The 27510-nt window shown below is 44.8% G+C and overlaps 1 protein-coding gene across 4 annotated transcripts in view; it reads left to right on the forward strand.

The window, feature by feature from the left end:
* FARP1 (FERM, ARH/RhoGEF and pleckstrin domain protein 1) overlaps nucleotides 1-27510 on the forward strand; it is a 282193-nt gene that overhangs the window by 215483 nt on the left and 39200 nt on the right. For 3 of the 4 annotated variants that reach the window (XM_053217290.1, XM_027065124.2, XM_027065123.2), the window contains exons 7-16: nucleotides 1225-1339; nucleotides 2223-2370; nucleotides 4900-4995; nucleotides 6821-6984; nucleotides 7691-7759; nucleotides 10305-10380; nucleotides 11464-11704; nucleotides 24840-25027; nucleotides 26141-26230; nucleotides 27271-27404. In XM_053217290.1, coding sequence (XP_053073265.1) covers nucleotides 1225-1339; nucleotides 2223-2370; nucleotides 4900-4995; nucleotides 6821-6984; nucleotides 7691-7759; nucleotides 10305-10380; nucleotides 11464-11704; nucleotides 24840-25027; nucleotides 26141-26230; nucleotides 27271-27404 — 1321 coding nt within the window. The remainder of the gene's footprint in view (nucleotides 1-1224; nucleotides 1340-2222; nucleotides 2371-4899; nucleotides 4996-6820; nucleotides 6985-7690; nucleotides 7760-10304; nucleotides 10381-11463; nucleotides 11705-24839; nucleotides 25028-26140; nucleotides 26231-27270; nucleotides 27405-27510) is intronic. The other variant, XM_027065125.2, reaches the window with a different exon arrangement.

Here is a 27510-nt window from a genome sequence, read left to right on the forward strand (position 1 = left end):
TATAATCAGCCCATTTGGATAACCGTCCAGTTAACATGATTTCCAAAGGTTCGTAGGAAGTGTCACTCCTAGTGGTCAATAAATTACTTAGCCTAATAGGATTAGGTATTTCTAGAGACCATGCTTATCTTCTTATTTTTTGTATATGAGTCTTACTGAAGATCTACCAGACTTAGGAAGTAATGTTATTGATTCGCCACGGCAGCAAGAAGCTAGAGCCATCCAGCCCAGCTGGAACCAGATGAGTTGGCGCTCTTCAGTGCAGAGCAAATATTCTCGGTGCTTGCGATGTATAGCAACATGTAGGCCATATCCTGCATGATGAGTGGAGGTGTATTGCCCAAAGTGTGACAGGCTGCTTCACATGACAAAACGAAGGGGAGATGTCCTAACAACCATTCACTCACTTTTACTCAAAACAGCTGGGCTCTCTGGTTGTTACACAGACCATAGGATTCAAAGAAGATGACATGCTGTCCCAGAGGTATTAAATTGATATAAACAGAGCTGGAGCTAGTGTTGTTAAGGTATAATTATTACTTTAAAGGTCTTTTCTTTAGATTTCCAGATCATAGCAATTTAGGGACTATGCAGAGGTTACATGAGAAAAATGGGCCTCCTGTTCCTTGTAGGTGAGAAATTTGTAAGAGGCTGCCATCTGACCAGCCATTTCTGGCACTAGGACTGCAAGATACTTCATAAACTTTAATTATTTTATTTTACCAAATTATATTATGTATGTTTATACCTATTTACCATTGGCTTTTCTCTACATGGTAAAGCATTTGGGGTTTGCAGTAATAATTATTATCTACAAGAGTTTCAAAGTTGATTTTTTAAAGTCCAAAAATGCTGTGCTTATTTAGAAGTCGTAAGGTCATGGTCCACATGTCTAGAATTGACTGCCTAGAACAGAAGTGGTCCCAGTGGGGTGGGGAGGAAGAAACAAATCAGGAACATGGATGGATGAAATTGGTTGATGCCAAAGTTTTCTTTCCAACTGGTAGAGACGAGAGTGGAGACCATCCTGTTACGTTGGCACGATTGTTAAATCCATATTCACAGGGTACCTTCTGACATCCAGCCCTTGTGATACCCACAGGCTGGGATCGCCTTGTCCTCTGCCTTCTGGTTTGCTGGCCAGAGAATGTTGCCCGAGGAACGTAACAGACTGTGAAGTATTAATTGTATGTGGCTGGGTTTTCTTTCTCTGTTTCCTGGTAGCCGAGATTGGGGATTTCGATGAAGCATCAGACAGAGAGCATTTAGCAAAAAACAAGTACATACCTCAGCAAGATGCGCTAGAAGACAAAATCGTGGAGTATCACCATAACCACATGTAAGTCCCACTGGTCACTTCATGTTTCCCTTGAGCTTCTCTCTGTCCTTCCAGCATAGGTGGGTGTAGACACACACACACACACACACACACACACACACACACACACACACGGTAACTGTTGGGAAGAAAGACGGAAGGTGTGAGGGAGAAGAGCACAAAGGTTCATGGGGCCATTGTTCCTCACCTAGGACTCTCAATGCAGGTTCCCCGCTCAAGACCAAAGTTCTAGGATCCTTGCTTGATTTCCTGTGATACTGGGGTATGTCTGGAATTGAGGATACCCATGCTTTGGAATTAAAGGGAGAGTGTAAGACCAGTTAATAGGAAATCAGAAAAGGGACACGGTAAACTAGGGGCAAAGTAGGAATGTCATGAAAATCTAGCACCTTTGTATCCTCTCCATTTTTTTGTTTTGATCAGTAAAATATTTTCAAAAGATGCCCCGTGCCTATTGATTTTGTTGCTGTTTTCAAGGAGGGCACTTGAGCCCTGGTGATAGTATGCCAGAGTGTTGCCTTGAACTTCCCTTACAAGTTTAGGCCCATTGTCAGCGACTAAAAACGTGTTTGAACACAATGGCGTTTTGCTTTTATATGACCTTAAAGGAAACTCTTTGAGATTCCAAAAAAAAAAAAAAAAAAACTGGGCAAATGTGAGACAGACTTTTGGGGTGTTGTGTTACACAGGCAATAGGGCTTTTGTCCTAGCTGCTCGACTTTGGGTTGCAATGAATGGGAGGCTGGGTGTCATCTGATCAGGTAGCTCCATTGTTTGTGATGAAATGCCTTTTTATTTCCCAAGAGGAGTTGCCTAATCTCAAATTAATAGACACAGGCAATTCAAATCACCTGGACTTTCTCTTTAATTTTTGTTTTGTCAGCGGACAAACACCAGCAGAATCAGATTTCCAACTTCTGGAGATTGCCCGTAGGCTGGAGATGTATGGGGTCCGGTTGCACCCGGCTAAGGACAGGGAAGGTACGAAGATCAACCTGGCTGTTGCCAACACGGGAATTCTAGTGTTTCAGGTAAGAGCACTTAGAACACAGCTCAGTTCCCCTGGTGATGGAAAGATAAGAGTTGGCCCTTCAACTCTGATTGCGTGTTGGGTGGGCCAAGTTAAGACCTCTGATGGTTAATTTTAGGTGAACAGGGAGAAACTAACCTCACCTTAGGGTTTCTATTTCTTTCTAGGCCCTCCACTTCCAGATTCTACTTCATTTGCCCTTGCTCTGGTTGGGAAATGCACAAAGATTTGCTTGTGTTTATTGACTTGGTAATCTCTGTCAGTGGACCTGTGCTCAAAACACAGTATAATAGAATCAGGATTTCAGACCCCCCAAAATAAACACTTTCTTCACACTGGCACATGATAGTCATGTGGTTCCCCCCTCTCTTTTTTAACCTGTTGAGTTTTTTTTTTAACCAAATTTAGGGATTCTTAAACCTAATTTAGGTTTTACCTACGTCAGCTTATTTGTGACTTCAGATATACGTACTTGAAAAGGGTAATGTGTACTTTTAAAGATACAGCAGTTTTATAAATTTGTACAAAGCCACGTAGTATAGTAACTTTGTAGTAAAACGAATTCATACCTGTGTTTTACTTAAGGACATAATTTTCTGTACTCTGAAATGTGTACTGTCTTTTTTTAAAGTTTTAAAATACTTTTTTAATGTTTATGAGAGAGAGAGTGAGAGAGCGCACGCTCTCATGCATGAGTCGAGGAGGGGCAGAGGGGCTGGGGACACAAAATCCGAAGCAGGCTCCAGGCTGTCATCACAGAGCCTGACGCGGGGCTCAAACTCATGAACCATGAGATCGTGACCTAAGCCAGAGTCCAACGCTTAACCAACTGAGACACCCAGGCTCCCCATGAAATGGATGCTCTCTTGGTTGCACTGTTAGATTCTTCTACTGACAGTGCTTCTTTTTGTTTCTTAACAGCTTCTTTGAGGTGTTATTGACACAGAGTAAAATGCACATATTTAAAGTGTGCAGTTTCATAAGTTCTTGTATATGTATATCCTGAAGCAATCAATGAAATCAAGACAATGAACATATTCATCACCCCCAGAAGTGTCCTCAATGCTTTTCTTTTAAACAAAGTCGAGAGTAATCCATGCTTTGGTTTCATAGGGGTATGGAGAAAGTGTCTGCCTTTAAGTAGGGTAATCTTCACCAGTTTTGAAGGCATAGATATGTAAACAATCTAAAACATTTTGGCTTATATTTGGTTTTGGTTATATTGTCCCTTCGTATTTTACCAAATTGGTCTCAGTGCTTCTCTGCTCCTGTATCAGATGTTTATGGTGGACACTGATTATCATAGGATCCTGTCCCAGGAGAAGTCGAGGTTGGGTTTCATATGGGAGAGTAAGAAGGGAAGGTTTGAAAGCAGTGTACGATACTTGAGGTAGCTTAACAATTGCTCTTAACAATTTCTGAACTGCCAAAATAACATAGGAGTACTTGATGAGCAAAATGACAATAAGCCAAATGTAAAGCTTTCAGTCCTACCGTTAAATTTTGAAATCAGAACCCTTAAGCATTTTTAAAAATCATGGGGGGGGGGGGAAGAAGTGCCTCACAATTGAATTAACGTGCTTTGATTATATTTGATACAATCTAAATATTGAGAATTACGCAGTAATTTAATCGTGTACCAAGGCCGTATCTTGGAATTAATCTTGCCAGTGCCTAATTGCTTCATTCTTACCAATTTCAATACATGGTCCTGGTGTTTCAGCAGCTCTGGAGGAATTCTAATTTAGGCGGAGATGACAGGACAGATGGGAGCTGGTGTCTGGTCGCTTCCCCTTACTTCTCCATCACCCTGTTCCTCACAGGAACAGGGACACAGGAACACCCTGTTCCATCACACCTGACTTTCAGAACGAGGATGTGTGAGTCCTTCCCAGAGACTGTTCTCTGGTCTAGAAGACAAACCACAGGCCGGGACTCCCTTCCCCATCCTGCTTGTGCTGCTGGGAGCCAGACCAGTGTGCACCTTGGGGGTTGACCACCAGCCTGGTGTGTTGCTTTTATGGAAATTAACAGTCGCTGCTGGTGAAGGCACATGGTGGGGCACCTCATTCTGCCACGTGAGCTGTGTGATTTTGGACAAATTAAAATAAATTCATGCAGCAGTTTCCACATCTGTGAAAGAGAGATAACAAACCCATCTCACTGGGTTTTGTATAAGGTTTGGTAAGATAAGGTCTGTAAAGTCCTTCCCCTGGCACTGGAAAGTGATGGTCACTAATTGTTGTGGTTGCCATGGTTTTTATTGTTATTTATCTTTCTTAGCATCCTGCCTTTGGCCAGCCGCTTCCCTCCCTGGAGGCAACCTTAGTTTGAATACCAAAGCATATAATTAGTGAAAGATAATGTTCCTGGAACAGGCATCACCCACAGCTGCAAATCCTAGCAAATTCTCTAGCAAAAGGCATTCTTCCCAAGCAGTCAAAAGCAGGTCCCTATATGCAAGGCAAACCACCTCCCATGTTGCTTCTTCTGCGTTTCCTGGCTCACTGGCTGATCCCTTCCTTTGCAGGGTTTCACCAAGATCAACGCCTTCAACTGGGCGAAAGTGCGCAAGCTGAGCTTCAAGAGGAAGCGCTTTCTCATCAAGCTCCGCCCAGACGCAAACGTAAGTGGGCGGGGCGGGATGACGCCTGGCAGGTGTCTGGGGGTCTGTACCGAGTGTCCTGCCCAGACGCTCAATCACCGTGCTGTCACCTGGGTAGACACAGCGAGGGTAGAGAATGTTCAGCCCCTCCCGACAAACCCATGCCTTTGCTGGGCTCCAGCCTCCAGGCCATCCCCTCGAGACCCCGTTCAGCATCCGCAGTATTCGGGGCGCACCCCTGGCCGCACAAGCCTCCAGCTCTCCCCAGCCCTCGCGTCCCTACTCTTGTCCCCTGACCTCTGACAGCACATTCTCGCAAGCTAAGCAGGTCCACCCCATTTTCTGGAGAACCCCTGAGGATGTCGCTCACCCCAGGACCGGATCAGAGAAGGAGCGTCTCCTTCCCCCCGCGGGAAATGGCAATGGCGGAGATGGCTGATTCTTCCTGGTGTCCCCAACCAGAACTTGGCAGAGTTTTGTTCCCGTGGGAAAAAAAGATGATAAATGGCAGTCTAACCTTACCGTTCAGCTACCGAATGGATTAAATGAGGTTTTATGGCCTGACCTAGGAAGCAACCGCCCATTATAAGTTGTTTTCTATGGGAAAATGCTTTTGGAGTTCTCAAAGGCCACTTGCAAATGCAGAATTGCCTCAGCTTGTTTGTAAGTTGGGTCTGCCCAGAACTGTGAGATTCCCCCCAAAAGAGTTGGAAGTTCTGGGAACCGTTAAAGCTGTAGTAATTCCTGTTTATATAATAGGGCCACTTACATTGAGAGCATTCAGCCTGGGAATACAAAATTACACTCTCCCCTTTCCAGAATCAAAGGACATGACTTTTTCAGCCTTGAGTGATACTTTTGTGTTCCAGAAAAAAAAAATGTTCATTTCCTGTGGGGTCCCCTGGAGGTTTGAGCCATATGCTACTTGACAGAGAAGAGACTTAAGACCAGTGTGTAAAGTCGGCATGAGCCATGAGGGAGAAAACAGAAGAGTGTGTTTCAGTTATTTTAAGGAGGCAAAACAGGAATTTCAGTAGTTGGATTTTTTTTAAGAAGGAAATATGGGGGTGCCTGGGTGGCTCAGTCAGTTGAACATCCGACTCTTGGTTTCAGCTCAGGTCATGATCTCATGGTTCATGGGATGAAGCCCCACATTGGGCTCTGCACTGACAGTGTGGAGTGTGCTTTGGGTTCTCTCTCTCTCTCTCTCTCTCTCTCTCTCTCTCTCTCTCTGTCCCTTCCCAGCTTGTGCTCACTATCCATCTCTCTCAAAGTAAATAAACTAAAAAAAAGAAGAAGGAGGAGGAGGAGGAAATATAAGCCACGTAAACAAAATTTGTTCGTGAATTCTGTCACAAGAAATGTTAGGAGGGGCCCCTGGGTGGCTCAGTCGGTTGAGCGACCGACTTCGGCTCAGGTCATGATCTCACAGTTCATGAGTTGAGCCCCGCGTCGGGCTCTGTGCTGACAGCTCAGAGCCTGAGCCTGTTTCAGATTCTGTGTCTCCCTCTCTCTCTGCCCCATCCCCACTCATGCTCTGTCTTTCTCTGTCTTAAAAATAAATAAAACATTAAAAAATTAAAAAAAAATGTTAGGAGTTCTGTGAATTACCCCTGTTTTCTGTTAGCTCCTCTAAGGAATTTTGTGAGGGGGAAAATGGTTGAATGATGACTAGATTTTGTCATTAGGAACAACTCTATTTTACTAACTATGTGAATTTGTGGTCGTGCTATAATAAAATGCACCAGTGAAATTTTATTGGACATACTTCTTTTCTGGCCCTTTTCTCATGTTTCAACCTGATGTCTGTGGGTCAAGGGGGAAAAATGGTATTTTCTCTTTTTAGAGCTCGTACCAGGATACCTTGGAATTTCTAATGGCCAGTCGGGATTTTTGCAAGTCGTTCTGGAAAATCTGTGTTGAACATCATGCCTTTTTTAGACTTTTTGAAGAGCCCAAACCAAAGCCAAAGCCTGTTCTTTTTAGTCGAGGCTCATCATTCCGGTTCAGGTAAGGATTCCATAGCATACCTCTCGTGTCCGCCACGGGAGCATTTGTCCCGAGATGTCCTTCTCCTACCCTCTGGTGCTGCTGCTACACAGTACAGTGGGGAGCTAAGTGGAAAGTTGGCCTCCGGGAGCTATGGCTGGTGGGGTGATTGCTCGGTCATTCCAGCAGCCTCCTGGCATGACCAGGAGGTCGTGTTCTGCTCGAACATTGGCCAAGAGGCCCTTCACCCCGCCACAGTAAACTCCAAACAGGACCCTTTAATTCAGGAGGATTCCCTTTCTCTGGAGAAGCAAGCGTCTTGTTAACATTTCATGTAGCCTTCGGGAATGTTGTGTGCACTTGCCCAGCACTGCTTCACTTTCTCCCTCTTTCAACAAACATTTGAGTGTTTCCTGCGTATCAAATCCTGTTCTAAGCACTGGGGATATACAGTGAACAAAATTAGCCCTGTGTCCTCGAAGCATGTAGACTCTTGCTCAGGATGGTGGCTTTGTAATCAAACAGAATTATTTATAAGGAAAATGCCAAGAAATGCAATGGACACACATTTTTCTCAGAGAAACACAAGTTCCTCCCAGAACTGCAGCTGAGAAAGCCCACCTATCTCCCAGTTGTGGAAGGAGGGGAGGTAGAGACGGGGTGTTGTGTGTTTCAATGAGAATCCCTTGCCGTCTCCTTTCCTTCCCTCTCGTTGTCTTCCCTTTAGCGGTCGGACTCAGAAGCAGGTTCTCGACTTTGTTAAAGAAGGAGGACATAAGAAAGTGCAGTTTGAAAGGTAAGAGAAACTTCGATGCTACTTCGACTTGACAAGAGTCATCGTCTGCAGGTGACAGTGCTTTGCTCCTGACTGTCTCTTCACCCAGGCCTGGTGAATTACCATATCAGGGCCTCACAGTCAACCTGGGCCAGTTTAGTGTTAGGAACATTCGAGGGCTGGGGCACACCTCAAGGATAAGATGAGATGTAAACAGACCAGGAGGGCCAAGTGAGGAAGAGGAGGAAACCAGCAGGGGATGGGATGGAAGAGAAACAGGAAGGAGATTGCAGTGGGACTAAAAGCACAGTAAAAACTTCCTCCTCTCTTTGTCCTTGAGTGTCTTGGGATTTGAATCAAAAGTATTTCTATAAACTTTTAAATTAAATACAGCTTGGATGAGAAGCAGGATTTATTGCTGTTGTTAGCAAATGCTTACAGCTCTTGCTGAGTTCCATGCACTTTGCATACATTAACTCAGTCTTCATACCAGTTCTGTGAGGTCAGTGCTCTCTTAGTCCCTTTTTTTAAATGTTTATTTATTTATTTTTGAGAGAAAGAGGTTGTGAGCAGGGGAGGAACAGAGAGAGGGGGAGACTGAGAATCCAAAGCAGGCTCCGTATTGTCAGTGCACAGCCCGACGTGCGGCCCGAACTCCTGAACCGTGAGATCATGACCTGAGCAGAAACCGAGACTCAGATGTTTAACTGACTGAGCCACCCAGGTGCCCCTCTCCTGGTCCCTTTATAAAGATGGAGACACTGAAGCTCAAAGAACTCAGGTCTCAGAACTGACAAGTGGCCCCTGGTCAACCAGCATCAAAGCCCCATGCCCTGAGCAAGGCTCTGTCGCCAGAGAGGGGAGAAGGTGAGAATCCAGAGATTAAAATAAAAGGGTAATTGGGACACCTGGGTGGCTTAATCGGTTAAGCCTCTGACTTCAGCTCAGGTCATGATCTGATGGTTGGTGAGTTCGAGCCCCGTGTCGGGTTCTGTGCTGACAGCTCAGCGCCTGGAACCTGCTTCGGATTCTGTTTGTCCCTCTCTGTGCCTCCCCTGCTCACACACTGTCTCTTACTGTCTCTCAAAAATAAATAAACATCAAAACAATTTGTTTTTAATAGAAGGGTAAAAGGGTGGAGCTGTGGTGCACTGAGGGCTGTTTGGTGCATGTGCATTTTTTAAAAACATTTTTGTATTTTAACATATCTTAAAATAACTGTGAAGTACAGAGATCACAGCCAACGTCCATATTTCTTTCCGTTTCTGTTTTTTTTTGTTTGTTTGTTTTGTTTTTGTCTTTGTTTTTACCTTTTTGTGTGTAATTACTGTTATGACAGATATGGCTAAAACCCCCTTAACGAACAGCCACCTTTGTTACTTCCCTTCTCTCCTTCCCAGAGGCAACAACTGCCAACTTCACATTATTTCTTTTACACATATTTATGCATTTAAAAACAAATATGCAGCATTTCTCTCGGGTGTACTTTTTCATTGATTTAACTAGTATCGCACTGTACATAATTCTGCATCTTGCTTTTTTTTTTAATGTTTATTTATTTTTGAAGAGAGACAGAGCATGAGTGGGAGAGGGGCAGAGAGAGAGGGAGACATAGAATTCGAAGCAGGCTCCAGGCTCTGAGCTGTCAGCACAGAGTCCAACGTTGGACTCAAACTCATGAACCGTGAGGTTATGACCTGAGCCAAAGTCAGACGCTTAACTGACTGAGACACCCAGCATCCTGCTTTTTAAACCCTGACCTGATTTGGAGATCTGTGTTGATGTTCTTCGGTATTGTGAAAGTATTTCATTTTATTTATCTGATTTTCTGTTGATAAACAAACCTGAATGTTGGTATTTTGTTTCACTCTGGCTGAAACAAACCTGCTGCTGTGACCATCCTTGTGTTTTTGGAGTCTTTTGAAGAAAAGCTGAATGTACATTAGCATTTAATCCCTCTGTGTTTATAGTTTCATCATTTGAGTACCTGAAAATTTCTAAGGCCTGTTCACGGAGGAAAAGGAGGGCACTCAGAGACTAAGGGAGGGAACAGATAAAGGAGAGTGTTAGTGGCATGAAAGCCAGTTCCTGGTCCCGTTGAATCTGTAAATTCATTCATGGGGCAGGCCTTCTGTGAACTCAACACTGGGAAAGAGTTAGCTGATGAGTAGTAGTCACCTCTGTTATAGAACTAATCTAGAAAATCATTGCCCAGAATACATGAATTGCTTTCATATTGTCAGGCCAGAATTTGCAATTCAGAGCATACTCAGCCCAGCCAACTCTCCCTCCCAGTGACTCTCCTACAACTAGAAAGGTAATGCTCAATGGCTAGTGTTCCTGACCAGCTGTACCACTCGAACAGGAGCAGGGGATTGCTGAGAGTGTTTTCAGGGTTTAAGTATACCCTGAACCCTGTAAGTGCTATGAAAAGGATGACTGTTTCCAGGGAGCATCCATATACACTACTTCACTCGTCTTCATATTGAGGAAGGCATAAGACTGTTATTTTTCATTTAAGAAAACAGCTTTTCTCACTATGGCTATCTTACGTGATTTCTCCCAGGAAACATAGCAAGATCCAGTCCATCAGAAGCCTTGCTACACAGCCCACGGAGCCGAATTCAGAAGTGCCAAAACAAGTCAGTAATGCTGATCAACTATTAGAACTGTGTTTTTGTTTTGTTTTGTTTTGTTTTACCAAACTTTCTCTGCTAAGTCCTGTGTTTCATAGTATGCTTCTGAGTTATTTGCCCCTCACCTTTGGGGTTTCTTTTAGTAGAGGAGAGTATAGTTGTGTGCCCTGGCTTTGAGCAAACACAGGCTGTCCTCTGTGCACCCCAGGCTGGGCTCCGCAGGCCCTAGACTGGGTCCTTTTTCAGCTGAGTTCCTGTCCTCCATCCCATGCCTTTGCCCAGAGAAGTTTGCTCTGTTGGCTCTATCTCAGCTTAGGAGTGGAACTATCCATGGGAGTCTACAGAGAGGAGCTCACCTGCCAGCAAAATGTGTGTGGAGAGATTGGGACCTCCCTAGCACCTGATGGGTGTCGCTCCCATTTTCAGGGCCAACCTCAGATCTCTTTATTGGCACAAGACTGGGTGGTGAGTTCCCAGGGCTCCTGTTACGGGGCAGTGACCACAGTTGGCAACAAGAGACATTATCACTCTTGCCCTGAGGGTGGTGAGAGCTCATTTTCTCTCGAATTGGCCTGTGTTTGTGCTTTCAGGGTTTTCTCTACAAGAGAATAAGAACTTTGTTGGGGAAGAATACGAAGATTTCCTTTGTGCACCTAAAAATAGAGTGCTTAACCTGCCCGTTCCTCCCTTGGAAGTATAAACAAAGACGTTTTTTGTCATTTGTCTGAAATCCATGTCAACTTGCCTTTCGGGGATCTGCGATGTGTTTTCTTCCTCACCCCGCCCAACCCTCCCTGTGGGTTGCAAGGAGACTCTGTTGCTCCACGGAAACTTTGGAAAGCCAGTATGAGCCCGTGGGTCCTAGAGAGCAGAGGCTGTGGCCCACTTGGCCTGCTGGGGACCGTGCATGGTCAGAGAACGGTCTGGATGCTGACCAAACACACTGGGGAGCGCCTGCTCATTGGCGGTGTTCTGTTCGAGCCCTGTGGAGGGCAGCCTCTCGGCCCGCTTGTTGCTAAATTGGGCTCTGGCAGCCCCGCCCCTCCACCGCTGTGTAACCTTCCCCCTTTCTCGCCCCGCCCCGCGCAGGCGCAGCAGAGTGCCAGCCTTCCGCCCGGAGAAGGTGCGGAGCCCGCAGGTGGCGCGGGCGGTCAGCAGGGAGCGGAGCCGAGCTCTGCGGCCGAAGAGCGCCAGAGCCCCGCGCCGCCCAGGAGCCCCGCGGGCGGCGGGAAGGCGGACGGAGCCCCGCGGGCGCCGGCCGACGAAGAGGAGGAGGTCGTTAAGGATAGGACCCAGCAGAGTAAAGCTCAGCCCCCGCAGCCGAGCACAGGTCCAGCATCCAGGGCTGCCAGAGGCAGCAGCTCTTCCATTCCTTTCATTGACTGCAGTGACGTAGATAGTGAATCCGACCTGCTCAGGGAGCAAGCGTCCCAGTCCCAGTCCCAGTCCCAAACAAATGACAATTATGAGGGTGATTTGACCAGTGGGGTGTATCTGCTCTCCGGGGATGGGAGGCGGACAGAGGCTAGGCGCAGGGCTTCCCCTCCCTCCGTGAAGTCCTCCCGGCCTCCTTCCAGAGAGTTCGTCGATGATGATTCAGCAGACCTAACCTTTGATATGAGTGGGAGCCCCAGACTCCCAAGACATAGCTCCCTGATAGATGAGCTGTTCAGGGGCTCCGGCGGTCGCAGTCCCCCCACCACCCCATTGTCTCCCAGTAGCAGACGGTCGAGTCCAAGTAGGAGTTGGGACAGGACTGGGTCTCAAGGCTATGTTTCTGAAAACGGGCATGACCCAAGAGAGGAGAGTACAGGAGAAGGTCCTCTCCCAAGCCAGGGTCCTCCTTATGAAAACTCTTCCCCCGTCCTGCAAAGGCCATACTTGCGGAATCTTCCGAGTCGCTACAATAAGTCAGAGACAGATCCCCTCATCCTTAGCCAGGTAGCATCAACCCCAGAAGCAATGGGTGGGCTTGATGGCCGTGAAAAGGGAGGACTGGCCAGCCTGGCTGCTTCAGAAGGTAGAATGCTGGCTAATGGTGCACCTCAGGTGGGCCCCACCTCAAAGATCCCTGTCGTGCGGTCAGTGTGTGCCAGAGGCATGGCAGACCAGCGGGCGCCCCTGCAGGTGACTGAGGGCTCCACCAGCAGCGGGACTGAATCCAGCGATTCAGACTCTGAAATGGTGGCCCATTTGAGCCAGCCACTCACATTTGGCAACCCAGCAGCAGTGCTGAGCTCCCCTTCCATGCTTAGTAGTAAGAAGCCCCTGGGTGGCCTACATGTGAGTGAGGAGGAAGAAGAGGGGGATGAGTAGAGGGCCAGACTTCCAAGTGTTGGGAACGTGGAATCTTGAGTCCAGGTTTCCAGTGGAGATTATCTGTTCTAGTGGCTCATTAATCTTTAATCAACATTTGTTAGAGGAAGTTTTGGACAGAAACCTTTGGATAGGGTATGCCCGACTCTCAAATCTTGAAGAAAAATGAAACTTCACACAGTGGCTTGCTCTCCAAAAAAGGTGGACAAGAGAAATAGTTAAGAAGGACAGGTTACCAGGACCTTGTTTATCTTTCTGATTGAAGGCTAGGAAGAGATACTTGATTATGGATCTGATCATGTGTATAGTGTGTCGTTATTTATGTGGAAATTTTCTGTGTATGTTGAGTTTGTATGCAGATCACGCTGCTGTTGATTGAATGTTTGGACTGAGGTATTGAGATCGCAGGAAAGGTGGTTTTACTTTGTTCCCCTTCTTTAAGAGGAGGTGCTGCTTTTCTGAGCCTTAGAAAATGAGGGATTGACAAAATTCAAGACCAAATGTAAGTTGATTGCTGGTTGAGATTAAGTGTTGGTGAAGTCTTAGTCAAGAATAATGGATATTTTAATAGGAAGAATTTGGAGTTATTTCTTCTTTCCAGATTTCATGTGAAACAATGTAAAAGATGTCAATTATGGTGGAACTGTAATTTACAAGGGATTGCTGGTCTGGTTTGGGTTTGCATCCTGGGTCAAATCGTTAGCTGTGCTTTAAGAAGCTATAACTCTGGCTGTCAGAACTTCTAATTGAAACACAGAAATGCTATTGAGTGGGGATTCGGGGCAAAGTAAGACCTCACAAAAGGCACTGTTGTCACCAGGCTGGCAAACTAAAGGCTCTCTTTTGAATCATGAGCAGCATAGAGAAGAACCATTTTCCAGAATTGCTGCCCCTTGGTTATTGTGTACATTCTTAACGTTCACACTTGTGTGAACAGGGTCTTCTCTTGGAAGCAGTGACTTCTAGATGTTTCCGTGTGCAGGAAAAAAGTGTAAGGAGTGAGAGGTTTGATTTCTTTTTAAATCTTGCCCACCTCTGCCTGTGCCTTTCACTCAGCACTCCTGCATTGTAGATCAAAGGGTCTCAGCTGCACGTGGGAATCACCTGCGACATTTTAAAAATCAGTGATGCCTGGGCCCTGACCTTAGAAATTTTTTATCTCATTGGTCTGGGGTGCCACCTGGGGTCCCCAGATGGTTCTGCTGGACAGTCAGGGTCACCCCTCAGCCTGACACAGTTGCCTTCTAGAATCTAGTGGAATAAATTTCTGGCTGGCTTGCAGAGTAAGGAAAGCATCACACATGAAATACTTTAATTAGTGCCTGTTGTTTGGTACTTTTCAGTCTTTGGTACTTTTTTTAATAAGATGACTTGTAGAATCAAATTTTTAGATCCTAAGTAACTACCAAATTATTGGAAAGAGTTCTAACAATGACACATCCCTGGCGTGCCACCATGCCTACAGCCTTACTAAACTCATCGTGTGATGTTGTCACAAGGGAAGAGCTACTACGCATGCTTAGGAAGTGGGGTAGAATTTGGCAGCCATATGCAACAAATACAAGTATTGACTGACCTTGTGGCTCACAAATGATTATCGGTCCACAGGAATGTCGACAAGTTGAATTTTAAAGACTGAAAACTTAATCCTTTCTACACAAACTTTTTTTTTTTTTTTTTTTTTTTTTTGGTGTTCTTTTCCTGATCGTTTGATTCAGTGCATGATTGATGAATCAAACTGAGTACTGGATAGTTTGAAAGATGTTCATTGAACTAGTCTATTGATGTCTTACCTTAGATATATATTTAACAGAGTCACAGAATTTTAAAACTAGAAGGGACCTTTGAGATCATTTAGGGTAAACCTTCATTTTTATGGATGACAAACCTTGTTCTGTTGAAATCAAGAGACTTCACTTACTCCTACAGCTGCTGCCTGACCAAGCTAAAACTAGAACTTTGACCTCTAGTCTTCAGCTTTAGTCTATGTGACATCTTGGTGCAGTAGGACCCTTTTGATTCAGTACTTTAATTTTGGAGAATCTTGTACAGATTAATAATTAAAATCGGATGTGGAGACCAGGGATCATGTAGACTTAGACACTTACAGTCCATACATAAAACGTAGGAAGAACCGCTTTTTCTATTATGGGGTTTTTGCACTTAGGACATGTTTTTGCGTATTCTGTTTTGGACTTAGGAAAAGATGTTGATTTGGTATATAAATATTTAGTCAAATGTGAGTTCAGCAGAGTCACATTTGGAATCCTGTGGTTTATTTGTGAAGGTGATTTGTTCAAATGAGTTTTCTTTTTACCTCTAATTGCACAGCAGTCTGATGATGAAGTATGAATGAGCAATGGGGTGTTAACTTACCCAGCATATAATGTGAATCATCAAAACGTAAACCTCTAGAGCAAAACATGCTTCAGGAATTACTTTGTTTTGCTTTTTGCTAAAGGAGTGGTGATTTTTTTTTTTTATCTGAAGTGTTTTAAAAACAGCTGATCAATGATAGTGTACTCAGTTCCGTATTGATAAACTTTCCCCTTTTAGGGTCGCTCATAAAGTTTTTCTCTGGTTGGTTTTGTACCAGCCAAGCAACTCCATTTCTGCTGGTTGGCCACTATTTATGAAAGCAGCAATCCCAATGTGATTAATGGTGCTTAAAAGGGAAGGGGTGTGATTTGTTCAAAGGCCACGGTAGCCTCAAGTGCTGAGAATATTCACCAGTTGCCTCTGGGGGAGTTTGCCCCGCCCTACTAAAGATTCTAAGTATCGGTGAGGGAGTAAATATTTAAGCATTCTTTGAGCCTGGTGGAGTCAGTTCCGCAGAGGTGATGTGGTCTCTCACTGCTCAGAGGTCAGGGAAAGCCCGCAGCCTCCCACCTTCCATGCCCTCTGCCTGTTGTCAGACTCTAGTTCCCTGTGTCTTTACCTGGCGTCCGGAGTCTCCCTCTGTGGCAGAGAAGGACACGCACGTGCACAAAGTTGAACTGAGAGTGGAGCAAGACCAGCAGTGGAGTTGGGTGTAAAGAACAGGTGACCTGTGAATTCATTGCAGGTTCCTAAGGGTTTCCCAAGACCTGTCCGTCTGTTTCTCTAAGGTGGTGTAGAGGTCTCCTGAATCACTAAGGAGGGCCAGGTCTTTAGGCAGGCGATAGCTGCTCCATGAAATGATACCGGAAGGCCCGGGAGAGAAGACCAACCATCTATTGAAACAAATCTCCAAGCCACCAGGCCTGCCCAGGGCCTCTGCGCGTTAATATCTTTCCTTAGATGGTATTTCAAAGTATGTAAAGTGTAGCCCCTTTTGTGGTCGATTTTTGTTGCTTCTGGTTCAGGGCAAAATAAAATGCAAGAAATTCTTTTAGCATGAAGAAATACATTTAATGAGTTCCGGAACTTAAAGTGAACCGCGCCAGCTCCTTTGACAGGCATCTGTATGCTATTGACGATATTTTATTAGGCATTTAATTAAAGGAAGTCTGTGGGCCAGATTCTTCCCCACATATGTGACTCATATTTGGGAATTTCTCACAGATTTATCTCCAGTGTGCCACGTGGCCTGCACTTACAATGTGAATAATTCTGATTTTAATCTCAAGAGCTTCTTTGAAGATTCAAACCAAGCAATGCTAAAAAAGCCAGGCCACAAAACTAAAATACAGCCTGAGCCTCTTGAAATTTGCACTAAGTGTACAAAATCTGTTCTGTCCTCAGTTGAATCAGAAACTCAACTTGCACATTAACCTTGGAATCTTTTTGATTGTATTGTGAAGCAGTATCCAAAAGAAGGAAAAATTAGTAAGATTAAATTCCTTTCAAATTTTGTTAAAACTTGTGGATGTGCATACAGCTTCCTTTTTGTGTCTATAATCAGTGTTCACATGCTTTCAGTCCACTTTCTCTGCTTAAAATGTTATCCCATATTCAGCACAGAATGGGTTTGGTACAGTTGTCATTAGTCAATAATTGACCCAGCCTTAAACTAAGAAATTTGGGGGCTCCCTACATCATTGGGTTTATTTTGAGTTTATTCTATTTTAATTACTCTTTTCTTGGGCCCTTATTCTTATTAGCAAGAATTTAGAGATCTCAGAGTTGCATTCCCAAGAAAGACTCTCTTTTCTGGATCTTCCCTCTTGTAGCCTGGAAACCTTCCTTCTCTGATAGTTAGGAGCTTAATTACCCCAAGACTGGCTGGCCGTCCTCTGGTTTCATGGGATGAGTCCACTTCATTGCTGCAAATTTTACAAATCAAACTGCAAACGAATCTTTCTCTGCAATCCCTGGAATGTAGAGTAAGTTTCTTTTGAACCTGAAAGATGTGATCGTTTCAAAATAATCCACTGCCAGTAGCCCTCTGATGAGTCTTACGTTCAGCCACGTTAGCCAAAACCATAAGCGCATATGGAAGTTCTGGTCATGAACCTCTGGAGCAGAAAGTGATTAACAAACTTGACTGTGGCGACATTAGGGAATTTACTGGCGCTCCTTTTTCCTTGTTAGTTTAATTCTGTTTCTGTTGAGCTAAGCGAAATTCAATACAGGGAAACGGGGTCTGTCGTGCAGACTTGTGCATACCTTGAAAGACACCAGTTGCTGGTTTTTAAAATGAAGCCAAGACTTTTAGATCGAAACAAGCATGCCACTTAATGTTGCAGTTCTGTTTTTATTAATAATAATAATGAAAAGCAAAAAAGAAGAAATGGCACTTTGATTTGGCCTTGTGTTGTAGGTATCCAAGATTAAAAGTGGTCTGTTTGCCATTTGTTTAGAGCCATCCTTGAAGAGGGCTACTTGTTGATTCCCTTGAATCACCTAGAGATTTCCAAGTAATTCCCTTTTGAACAAAAGTCACAAATGCTGATTTGTATGCCATGCATATGTTTGGGAGCTGGTGGGTGGAGTCTTGTTTTCACCAAAAAAAAAAAAAAAAAAAAGGTACACCATCCCAAAAAACATAATTGACACTTCTAGCACAAGGAATTTTTTCTTCTTTTCCAGTGAAAGCAATTAAATATACCCCAGTGGAAGCTGGGAAAGAAGTAGGAAATCATTTCCTGAAAGCTTTCAAAATGGAATAGACTGATTTGTTCAGGGTCATTTTCAGTGTGGATTACAGACACCGCAGCTGAGCCTGGAAACAGCCTTGGGCATCTCATTGGCCTCTGGTGTCTGATTGTAGCTTCCCGGGGAAGGCAGCTCGTTTGTGTCTTTATACAGGCTCTAGATCAGGTTACTCTGGAATGTCTTGGGTGGCTTTATCTTTGCAAGTAGGGAAGGATTAAAAATCAGCTGTTGACATGAGACATCGGATCTATATGTGGAGCGGAGAGCCGGTGGGAAGGTTAACTGTAAGGCTGGTGCCGTTAATGCCATTGTGGAAATGGCGCTGAAAGATCCTTGCACTTGCTGCTGCTGGGCCAGGCACGACGGTCTCAGAATATTGAAGAGTAATTACAAATCGCTGCAACGTGCAACACAAACCAGGAGCACTGAGGACAGAGTGAGGACTGTGTGTGTGTTTGTGCACATGTGTACGTGTTTAGTAAAAAGCATCAAAGAGGGATTCGTTCTACTTTTGAGTGAGAGTTGGAGGTAGTAAGTGGTATGCGGAGTCTGCAGGCAGAGTTCCGCTTTATTATGAATTTGGGTTGTTAACTGGCTCTCAAATAGGAAACAGGAGGAGGTCCGTTTTGGAACCTGCAGTGGTGTGCCTCGTGTGTCATTAACCACACGGACAAGCTTTTTGGCTCATGAAACTAGGCTAACAACTCCTTTTTCCCGTGCCTCAGATTCCCTTTGTAAAGAAAGCAAGCATTTGCCACTCAGCCTGCACTGATGTGTAGACAGCCCGAAGACAGGCCTTCCTCTGTGGAGACCACACACCTGCTGCTCTTCCCACGTCCGCACCCAGACCCAGTCCCTCACGCTTACCCCCTTTCTGCCTGGAAAGTTGCCATGAAAACCTAACTAACCAGATTTCACAAGCTTGGCCTATATTATTAATCCAGTTCCCTTCTGTTCTTTCTGTGTGTATATTTAATCCTATAGACAAAATACTTCATTAAAAATTTCTAATACACCAAATTTTAAAACAGAAAAGGCTGGGGATTTCATTCTCATTTTTGTCATTTGTTTAATAAATCTGAGAAAACATTTTTCTGTTCCATTGTATGCACTGTTTTGTCAGCATGTACCTATCTAGGAGAGAGCTTTTTCCCCCCCCAATGTTCTGTCTTTATCCTCACAGCATGGTGCATTCTGTTCCCTGCATTGTTGGAGCGCTGTCTGATGTCTTTTTTTCTTTTTTTTTTTTTTTTTTTTTTACACTGCTGAATACCAGTTTGTACCTGAAATCCTGGTCTCCTCTAGAACACAGTGATCCTGTTCACTCAAAGCAGGCTTTAACACGGAGGCATGTGGGGTGCTACCCTAGTTCACTGGGGGTGGGGAATAGAAGGTGAAGGGAAGACTTGACCTCTCTCATTTCACCTGCTAACCAGCCTGTACTTTGCACCATGGGTGCCTGGGGGTAGGGAGGTTTTTGGAAGCCAGCAGGATCACTGTCGTTGGGGGAGAGGTCTCATGGAAACAGAGAGCATCTGTGGTGGAGCTTACATAGGGGAGCTCAGACACCTAACCACGGGATTGGCTTCATGTTTTGATTGGGCACATCAACTGACGGGAATAGAACGCCTTCCATAGTTGGCATCTGTAAGAGAATTTAGATGTGCACTTGTTTTGGCGGGTGTGGGGGTCAGTGGGCATGTGGAGAAAACCCCATCCCGCTCAGCCCCAGTTGGCTGGTCGTTGCCAGGAAGCTGTTTTTAGTTTTGACGTGTCCCCAAAACGTAAGCTCTCACAGATACTGTCTGGTTTCATCTTCTCTCGACGGCCTAAGAGCACAGCATCTCAATAAAGCATGGATGTATACCCCGGGAAGGGTGCTGGCTTCTCCAATAACCATGAGCTTGGTGGGTCTTTCAGCACGGAAGGCCAGACTCCTGTAACGATGTATGCACGATATTAATATCTCTTGTTAATCTAAACTGAAGAGGCTTTTACTTGTCCTAACAGGTATCTTGCTGTAAAAACTGTCAATTGTAACTGTTCTTTCCCACTGATGGCTGAAGCTTTGTCCTGAGTACAAGATGGTATTTTTCATTGGTATGAAGCACCATGTTCCCCAACCCAAACCCTGCCACCGCCACCATGTTCGAACAAAGGGAAATTCTTTTTTCTTTTCCCCATAAGGAAGAGCACGCTAGAACATTCTCTGTCATTCCTCCATTGGTAGCATTTCCATCTCTATTTGCACGTTGCATTTCTGTTGCTTTTCTGAGTTGCTGGATGATGAACGTTGAGGTTGGTGCTTAGCTGCTTGCAAAACTTTGTTTAAAGGACCTTGGTCTGAGAATAAGAAGCACATATACACATTGCCCTCAACACCCTCCGTGGTCAAGAAAAGGACAGCACCGCTGTGGTTGGTAATCCTATAAACTAGCTTTTCCTGTGGAACCTTGTCATTTTAATAAAGCATCGTCAGCTGCTTTCACCTACTCCACTGGGGTGGGACCCAGCTCAATTATCATAGAGTGAATCCTGTCCACGCAGGAGACGATCCATTTTCCAACTGAGTACTGACCTTTTTTGATAACTGGCTTTCACATGCAGACAACCTCAAGAGAGAGTTCATTGTATTCTTTTTTAGAGGGAGATGATGGATTTAAAAAGAGCCTTTTTAAAGATCCATGAAAACCTACATCTATAATGTATTTTCTACGTGTGCCTTTGGAACATATTCTGGGTATGCAGAGATAAAATCTATATTTTAGAACCAAATACCAGCAGACAAATCATGATAGGTGAGTGGCATATAGAAGCTCGCCAGGTAACTTTCTTTGGGGGTAATGTGGAAGAATCAGCATAGATTACTTTCGAAGTTGTACTTCTTAAGATTTTGAAAAGAGGAACTGAGAAAGCAATCAGTATTCTCAAATATTTGACAATCCTGCCATGGATTACTATTTTTAAAATGATTATCAGGTTTTCTAAACACCGTATAGGACAAATAACTTCTTTAAAAGAGGAAATTACCAATGGATTGACCAGCTTAAAAAACAGGACAGGTACAGCCACGTGTTTGAAATGCCATTGTATATTACTTGAAAGATAGACTAGAAAATTCTGTTTGCCCAGACTTTTGTGAGTTTGTCCTTAAACCTTGAATACGATCAGAGGAGGTGTGGCTATGCCCAATCCCAAAAAGGGGGGGGGGGGGTCAGGCGTCGAGTTTGCCTGGTTGATCATAGACCACGTTCCCACAGGTTATGTACCTGTGACAAGGGGCTGGTCAGGAGATGCCGCAGTCTGGGCGATGCTGCAGAGGAGGGAAGAATTAATGTATTTTACATTAAAAGGAGAAGGTAAGCAAATTTCTCAGCGGGGTGATAAATTGAATCCACAAATACAGCTATGCTGATTTGAAGTTCCATAATTGTTTGTGCCATGAGAATGTGTATACGTAAAAAGATTTTTAAAAGCAATTACCAGAAATGCCTCCCTTGAGAGCAGTATTCATGATGGCATCTCCAATCCACGGGGGTGACATAAACTCAGCCCTCCTGATACAGATTAATGGTGGTGGGTGGGGGGTGGGACACAGCAGGGGCAGGAAATCCTTTGAAAGAGGTGAAGGATTTGAGAGTTATTAAATGGAAATATAACTGCATACCTTTAAAAATGCGGGGCAATTTCTAGAAATAGACAAAATAATTTTTTAAAAAATCCAAAGCTTCCAGACTTTTGGAGTGTAACTGATCTTTTTCTAATCTCTTTAACCTTCTTTCCACGTTATTGCCTTAATATCCAGGTGCTTTCTCAAAAGATCCCCCCAAATTATTTACCTAGAGCCTGTCGCTGAAAGAAATTACTTCTTGTCAATTTGTCACAGATTAAAAAAAAACATGATAAAACTACCTAGGCATTAATGAGTTCACTGAGTAGCAGTGTAGGTGGGTCACAATTTCCTCTCCATGTCTCCTGGGGCTGTGCCTTCAAAGCCACTAACCAGCTGCATGATTTGGACAGGCTTGCTAAGGCTAGAGTGATGAGCGGGCTCGTTTTATCTTAATAGGAAACACGTTTGTTTTTGTAAAATGGACTACTTCGCTGAAAATTGGTTACATGTAGTTCTAATAACTGTAACCTTAAACACTGACTTAAAGGCCCAGCTCTTCACGCTTGCCAGAGGGTGGACTTACAGGGACACCACTTTGTACAGATAGTTGTCACAGCACTCTGGCTCAGAATCAAAAGAGAATTTTAATTCCTCATCAAGCTGCCAAATTCTACTGATTACCCTTATCAGCATATTTCATTGATTGCCGAATGGTAAATGAGCTATGTACTTTTGTTTGGACCATGTCTCCTATAAATTTTCAAGAGTTGTTTCTCTTGCAAGGGGAGAAAGGGGCACAACTCAAATGAGCAAACTTGAACTTCAGAGTTTGGACCTTTCCCTTCCAGAGAATTGCTGACAGATTTCTAGACCAGGCTGCTTGGTATTTATTGATTTATTGGTCCTACTGTTAAATACACCCATCAGCCTTCCTCTCTTAGGTCCTAAGAGTAGACACAAAGCCTGCTGAAGTAGCTTCTCTGGAAACAGAAATCGGCGACCCTAACCTTGATCATTCCCTGAGTCTGTGTGTTGCACATGTAATGTTGCTGGTCACCACATCTTTGGGCTACATGAGTGAATCCAGCAGGTTGTCACCCAGCAACCTGTAGCCGACCCAGGGCTGTCCCTTCCTCTACCTGCAAAGAACATGGGTTGTCCTGAAGTTCGCTCCCAGTGCCCCACTTTCTCAATCCCGTCTGTGATATGGTTCAGTGTGGATTCTTCTAGATGGCTGTATTCTTTGAAACGTGCCCTGTGTTCGTGGCAGGACAGACCTCTTCTGGAGCCCTGGTCTGTGTTCTCCTATAGAAATGTCCCCAGGAGGAATTCACCAGGGCAATAGCTTTTGACTTTTGGAGGGTGGAAATGGTTGTACCTGAGGGTGTACACGCACGTTTTCTCCCCCACAGTGGGGTGGTTGGTTTTTCATCTGCTCCTGGATGCTGTCCAGGGCCTAACTGGTACTGTTCCCCCACTCCCCACGCCTCCTGCAAGCCAGCCTTCTAACTGCTTTTTTATTCTTGACTCCAACTCTCACTGATGAAGTGAGTGCTTTTTCTGTTCCACGTCACTGCAAAATCGAGGCCCCGCATGTGCTCACTTAATAACCACCTCACCTGACCTCATGCACAGCGTGAGAGCTGAAGGTAAGCCCCAAATTTTGCCAGATTACGGTGGACAAATAAAAAGTGATTCTGATACAGTGACTCACAATGCATGAAATGTTTTGATCTCTAGACAGACTGCCGGAATTTCTCTTTTCTAATTTCCTATTTGTAGTGATGACATTTGCCTTTTTGTGATTTCTTTTTTAAAGAAGAGAATAGTGTAGTACCTTGAAACATTTGCAGTTCTAATTGTTGTCACTATTTCTATTTGACAAGTTCCGATTCTTTCCAAGTTATTGTATTCGGTTGTGCACTAGTGTCAATAAAATTGACATTTGTGAAGCAATTTCTGGCCTTTTTCTCCGGGTTTCGCTGGGTCTGGTGGTGTGTGGGGTGAATGGGTCTTTGTCGAACACCAGGACTTCGTTTCAATGATGTGTGTTTAAAATGCAAGGATTTCAATGGAGGGATTTTTAAAACACAAACTTCTTGAATCTGTCTCTTCCTCATGTTTTCTAATCTCATTCTTCAAGGATCATTGTCCTGACCAATAATCAGTAGCAGGATGTCTGCTTTTTGCTGTTATTTCCGGGTGTGGTGGCTTTTCACGCACGTGTTAGTGACTCAGCTAGCTGGTCCAGCAGGGCCAGGGTGGGGGCTGGTGGTGTTTCATGGCTGGTTCATTCATACTGTGATCAAGTTCACGACCCTCCATTCAAGGCCATCCCATCTTGTAATTTCAAAGTGGATATGAACGAATTCAGAGGGAGAGGATAGATGTCAAGAAAACGGGGTGTGGCCCCAGAAAATCGCACTTCACCTTCCTCTCCAAGATGCTTGTCGAATTTGCGGAATAGCCATGAGCTGAAACCGCCTATCGGAAAATGAGAAAGCATTTCCATCGTCTTTCCTTCCTCATGCTGGTAACAGACGAGCCTGCAGGCTACTTTAAGTTTGTTTACCGCAGCGGTCCTAGCAAACCTGCATTCGAATTACAAATGTGTTAGGTGCAAACGCTTAAGTAGAAGTATATTTTGAAACATCCCACTTAGTTCCACGGGTTGAGGCTTGGATATTTGCAAAATTCTCTTGGCAAAGAGTTTCATGCACACATCATGTCCTTTGGCTGACTCATAATGGGTAATTCTACATTTTCGTATGATTTAATATCTCCTTTTCAGAGGAGTCATTAATTGCCTGTCACTTTTTGACTCTTAAAGGGGAACTGTGATAATGTAATGACCTCCAGCTTTGCATTTGTAAATGATCACCTTTGCATGTAAATGTGATGCTAGTGTTTCTGTCCCAAACAGTGAGAGAGACATGGAAGGCCCGCCACCAGGTATAATAAGCTTGCTTCTGTTCTTTGTAGAATGGGGAGTTAGCTGCTTGTGTCCTTTACTTAGCCGTGGTTGTTATAAGGTGTAGTCTGTCCTGGGTGCATCAGCCATTTAGTTTCCTTTTAGTAGAGCTCTGTTTTCTAGTCCTTTCTCACGTCTCCTGGTGGTATAGACACTGTCTTTCTCGAGCAATTCTTAGAAGCTAAGGCAGAAGTTAGGAGATGAAGATCGTATTTGGGGGGATACACTGTGCTCCTCAACTACTATTACTACCCCCTAAACGGAGTTCTCTGTCTTACCATTAATTGCGTGACTCTGGCTCCATTGAATCATTCATACTATGGTATCTTTAGTATCAAGGCAGCTGCAACTCACAGGAAATCTAGAAAATAGTCAAGCACGTTAGGTTCTAAAGATTTGATACGGGGGGGGGGGGGAATTGTAAGTAGAAATCCGGTCCCAGAAGGAATTACTTTTTTTTTTTCTTTAATACTTCTCATCCCCAAATAGGCTCCCTGACTGGTAGCCCTCACCTTTCAGAGCTGTCCATCAACTCGCAGGGAGGAGCCGCGCCCACCAACGTGATCCTGTCTCCCAACCTGAGCCCTGACACCAAGCAGGCCTCTCCCTTGGTCAGCCCACTGCTGAACGACCAGGTGTGCCCACGCACCGACGACGAGGAGGAAGGCCGGAGAAAGGTGTGGGGACCTGCGTGCATGCGCGCGTTACTTTTTTCTTTTTTAACTGCAGTAGTAAACATAACATTTGCCATTTTAACCATTTTTAAGCATGCTGCTCAGTGATGCTAAGTACATTCACAGTGTTGTCTAACCGTCATCATCGTCCATTTCCAGAACTTTTTCGTTGTTCCAGACTGAAACTGCCCCCATTAAATACTAAATCTCCCTCCCCCTTCCCCAGCCCCTGGCAACCTCCTTTCTACTTTCTGCGTCTATGGATTTGACCGCTTAGGTACCTCATACGGGAGGAATCATACAATATTTGTCCTTTTGTGTCCGGCTTCTTTCACTTGGCGAAATGTCGTCAGGATTCATTCATGTTGTAGCGCGTGTCCGTTTCCTTTTTAAGGTAGAACGAAACCCCACCGTATGGGTCGAGGACATTGTGTTCACGTACCTCTGGTGATGGATGGTTGGGTTGTTTACCCAAATCCCGTTGCTGGAAACATGGGCGCACAAGGGTCCCTTCGAGTCTCCACGTTCAATGTTGTCATGTGTGTCCCCAAAGGTGGCGTCAGGTGGACTCTTGTGGAAGCAAGCGAGATCGCTAGCGACAAGGGATTGCCTCTCACTTACTGTTGAAAGAGAAAGCAAAACCCCTAACTGGCCCACTGTCGAGAGGTGCCTGCTCACCTAAGTGACAGACTCCGGAGAATCGAGTCCCAATGGTGTCTGTCACCAGCTGCTTTCACTTTGTCCTCTCAGATTGGCCACCCTACATATTCCCACAAACACTGTAGCTTCTGTTTCCTGAACACCCAACACCACCAGCTCCCGGCACCCAGGACAAAGGCCGCTGTGGTTTCTGTTGCTTTTAGTTCCTGGAAGACTGCATTGCTCTGATATTTTACTAGTTGATTAGATTTTCCGATGCCCAATTTTGAATGAATTGTTCTCCGTGGTGGCTACATGCTCACTGGAGGCCTTCTACTGAGGGTTATGTTTATGTGGAAGGAAACCTCCATTTTCTTCTGCTAGTTCCTCGCACAAAAAGGGGGACAAATAAGAGTTGATTTAGTCTGTAGCCCAGTTAATAAAACATCATGAATTAGTAATGTATCGCTTTTGCAGAGATTCCCGACTGACAAGGCATACTTCATCGCTAAGGAAGTCTCCACCACCGAGAGAACTTATCTGAAGGATCTTGAGGTCATCACTTCGGTATGTGTAGCGTTTCCCCTAAAGCATCCAATTACATAATTTACCTCCACTCATATGCAGCTTTCAGAGAGAAGCTGGATCTAATTAAAATGTTGGGTTCTCTGACTCCAATTAAAAGGATTTGGTTTTCTGGGTGATAGAAATTAGATGGCAAGAGAATATTTAATTTGGAACATGCTCTATAAAAATTTGTATAATTGTGATTTTTAAGTGCAAAAGAAGGAAGTTTCTGAAGTGGAGAAAATGAAAGTTGAGCATTTTGCTGTGTGCGTGCACCAGGGCAGAGCAGTTTGTGTTTGGCCTGTCATCCAAGGTAGTTGCTTTTGCTTCAGGAAGACCCCAGAGGTGAATGGAAGCCTCGTTTCATCCTTGATAATAAATCGAGCCCTGTCAGCAAACCTGACAGGAGACCACCTTTAATTATTTTAATCAGTCCTGTCCAGTCTGAGAAACAAATTCAAAGCATTGTAGATGTCTTTAAGGCACCTGGATTCTGGGAAAGAACTAGACATTGGAGGTCAGTAGGAATCACTGGGCTTCTGCACCTCCAGGGCATGAATGGTGCCTGCCCGCCCCCCCAGCAGGTGCTCAGTAAACATTGTGGGATAGCCCTGCCTCGCGAGCGACTGCATGTACAGGCCGGGGCTCTCCCTCTCTCTGGTGCAGCCTCGTGGGTGCTCAGCGTTTTCACAAGGGAACAGAGATAGATGTTCCAGAAGGACTGAACCAGAGCGGGTGCAGTGGTCTAAATCCTTGGTTACCAGGGAGTTGGCCAAAGTGGAAGTTTTGATTCGAAGTAGCTGCCCACTTCGGAGATTCCTCCTGGCCTCCACGGCCGATTGGTAACAGACGGGTGCCTCTCACCCCGTGTAATTGAAGACTGGAAAAGCAGTAAGGCCCAGAAGCCCCCGCTGGTGCTGAGCACTGCCTACCAAGCAGTAAGGCCCTGGGGGCGCCAGGCACACTGGGCCGCAGCATCACCTCTGAAGGATCACCTCATTCAACTTTACACCTCTAAGTGTGTCTTCTTTTTATTCCAGTGGTTTCAGAGCACAGTCAGCAAAGAGGATGTCATGCCCGAAGCCTTGAAAAGTCTCATATTCCCGAATTTTGAACCTTTGCACAAATTTCATACAAGTTTTCTCAAGGAGACTGAACAACGACTAGCCCTGTGGTGAGTACAGCAGTAACGTTTAGCAGTTATATTTGGTTGGGGGGGGGGGGGGGCGGCACCTGGGTGGCTCAGTCAGTTACGTGTCCGACTCTTGGTTTTGGCTCAG

The sequence above is a fragment of the Acinonyx jubatus genome, chromosome A1 (assembly GCF_027475565.1).
Source record: "Acinonyx jubatus isolate Ajub_Pintada_27869175 chromosome A1, VMU_Ajub_asm_v1.0, whole genome shotgun sequence".
Taxonomy (NCBI): domain Eukaryota; kingdom Metazoa; phylum Chordata; class Mammalia; order Carnivora; family Felidae; genus Acinonyx; species Acinonyx jubatus.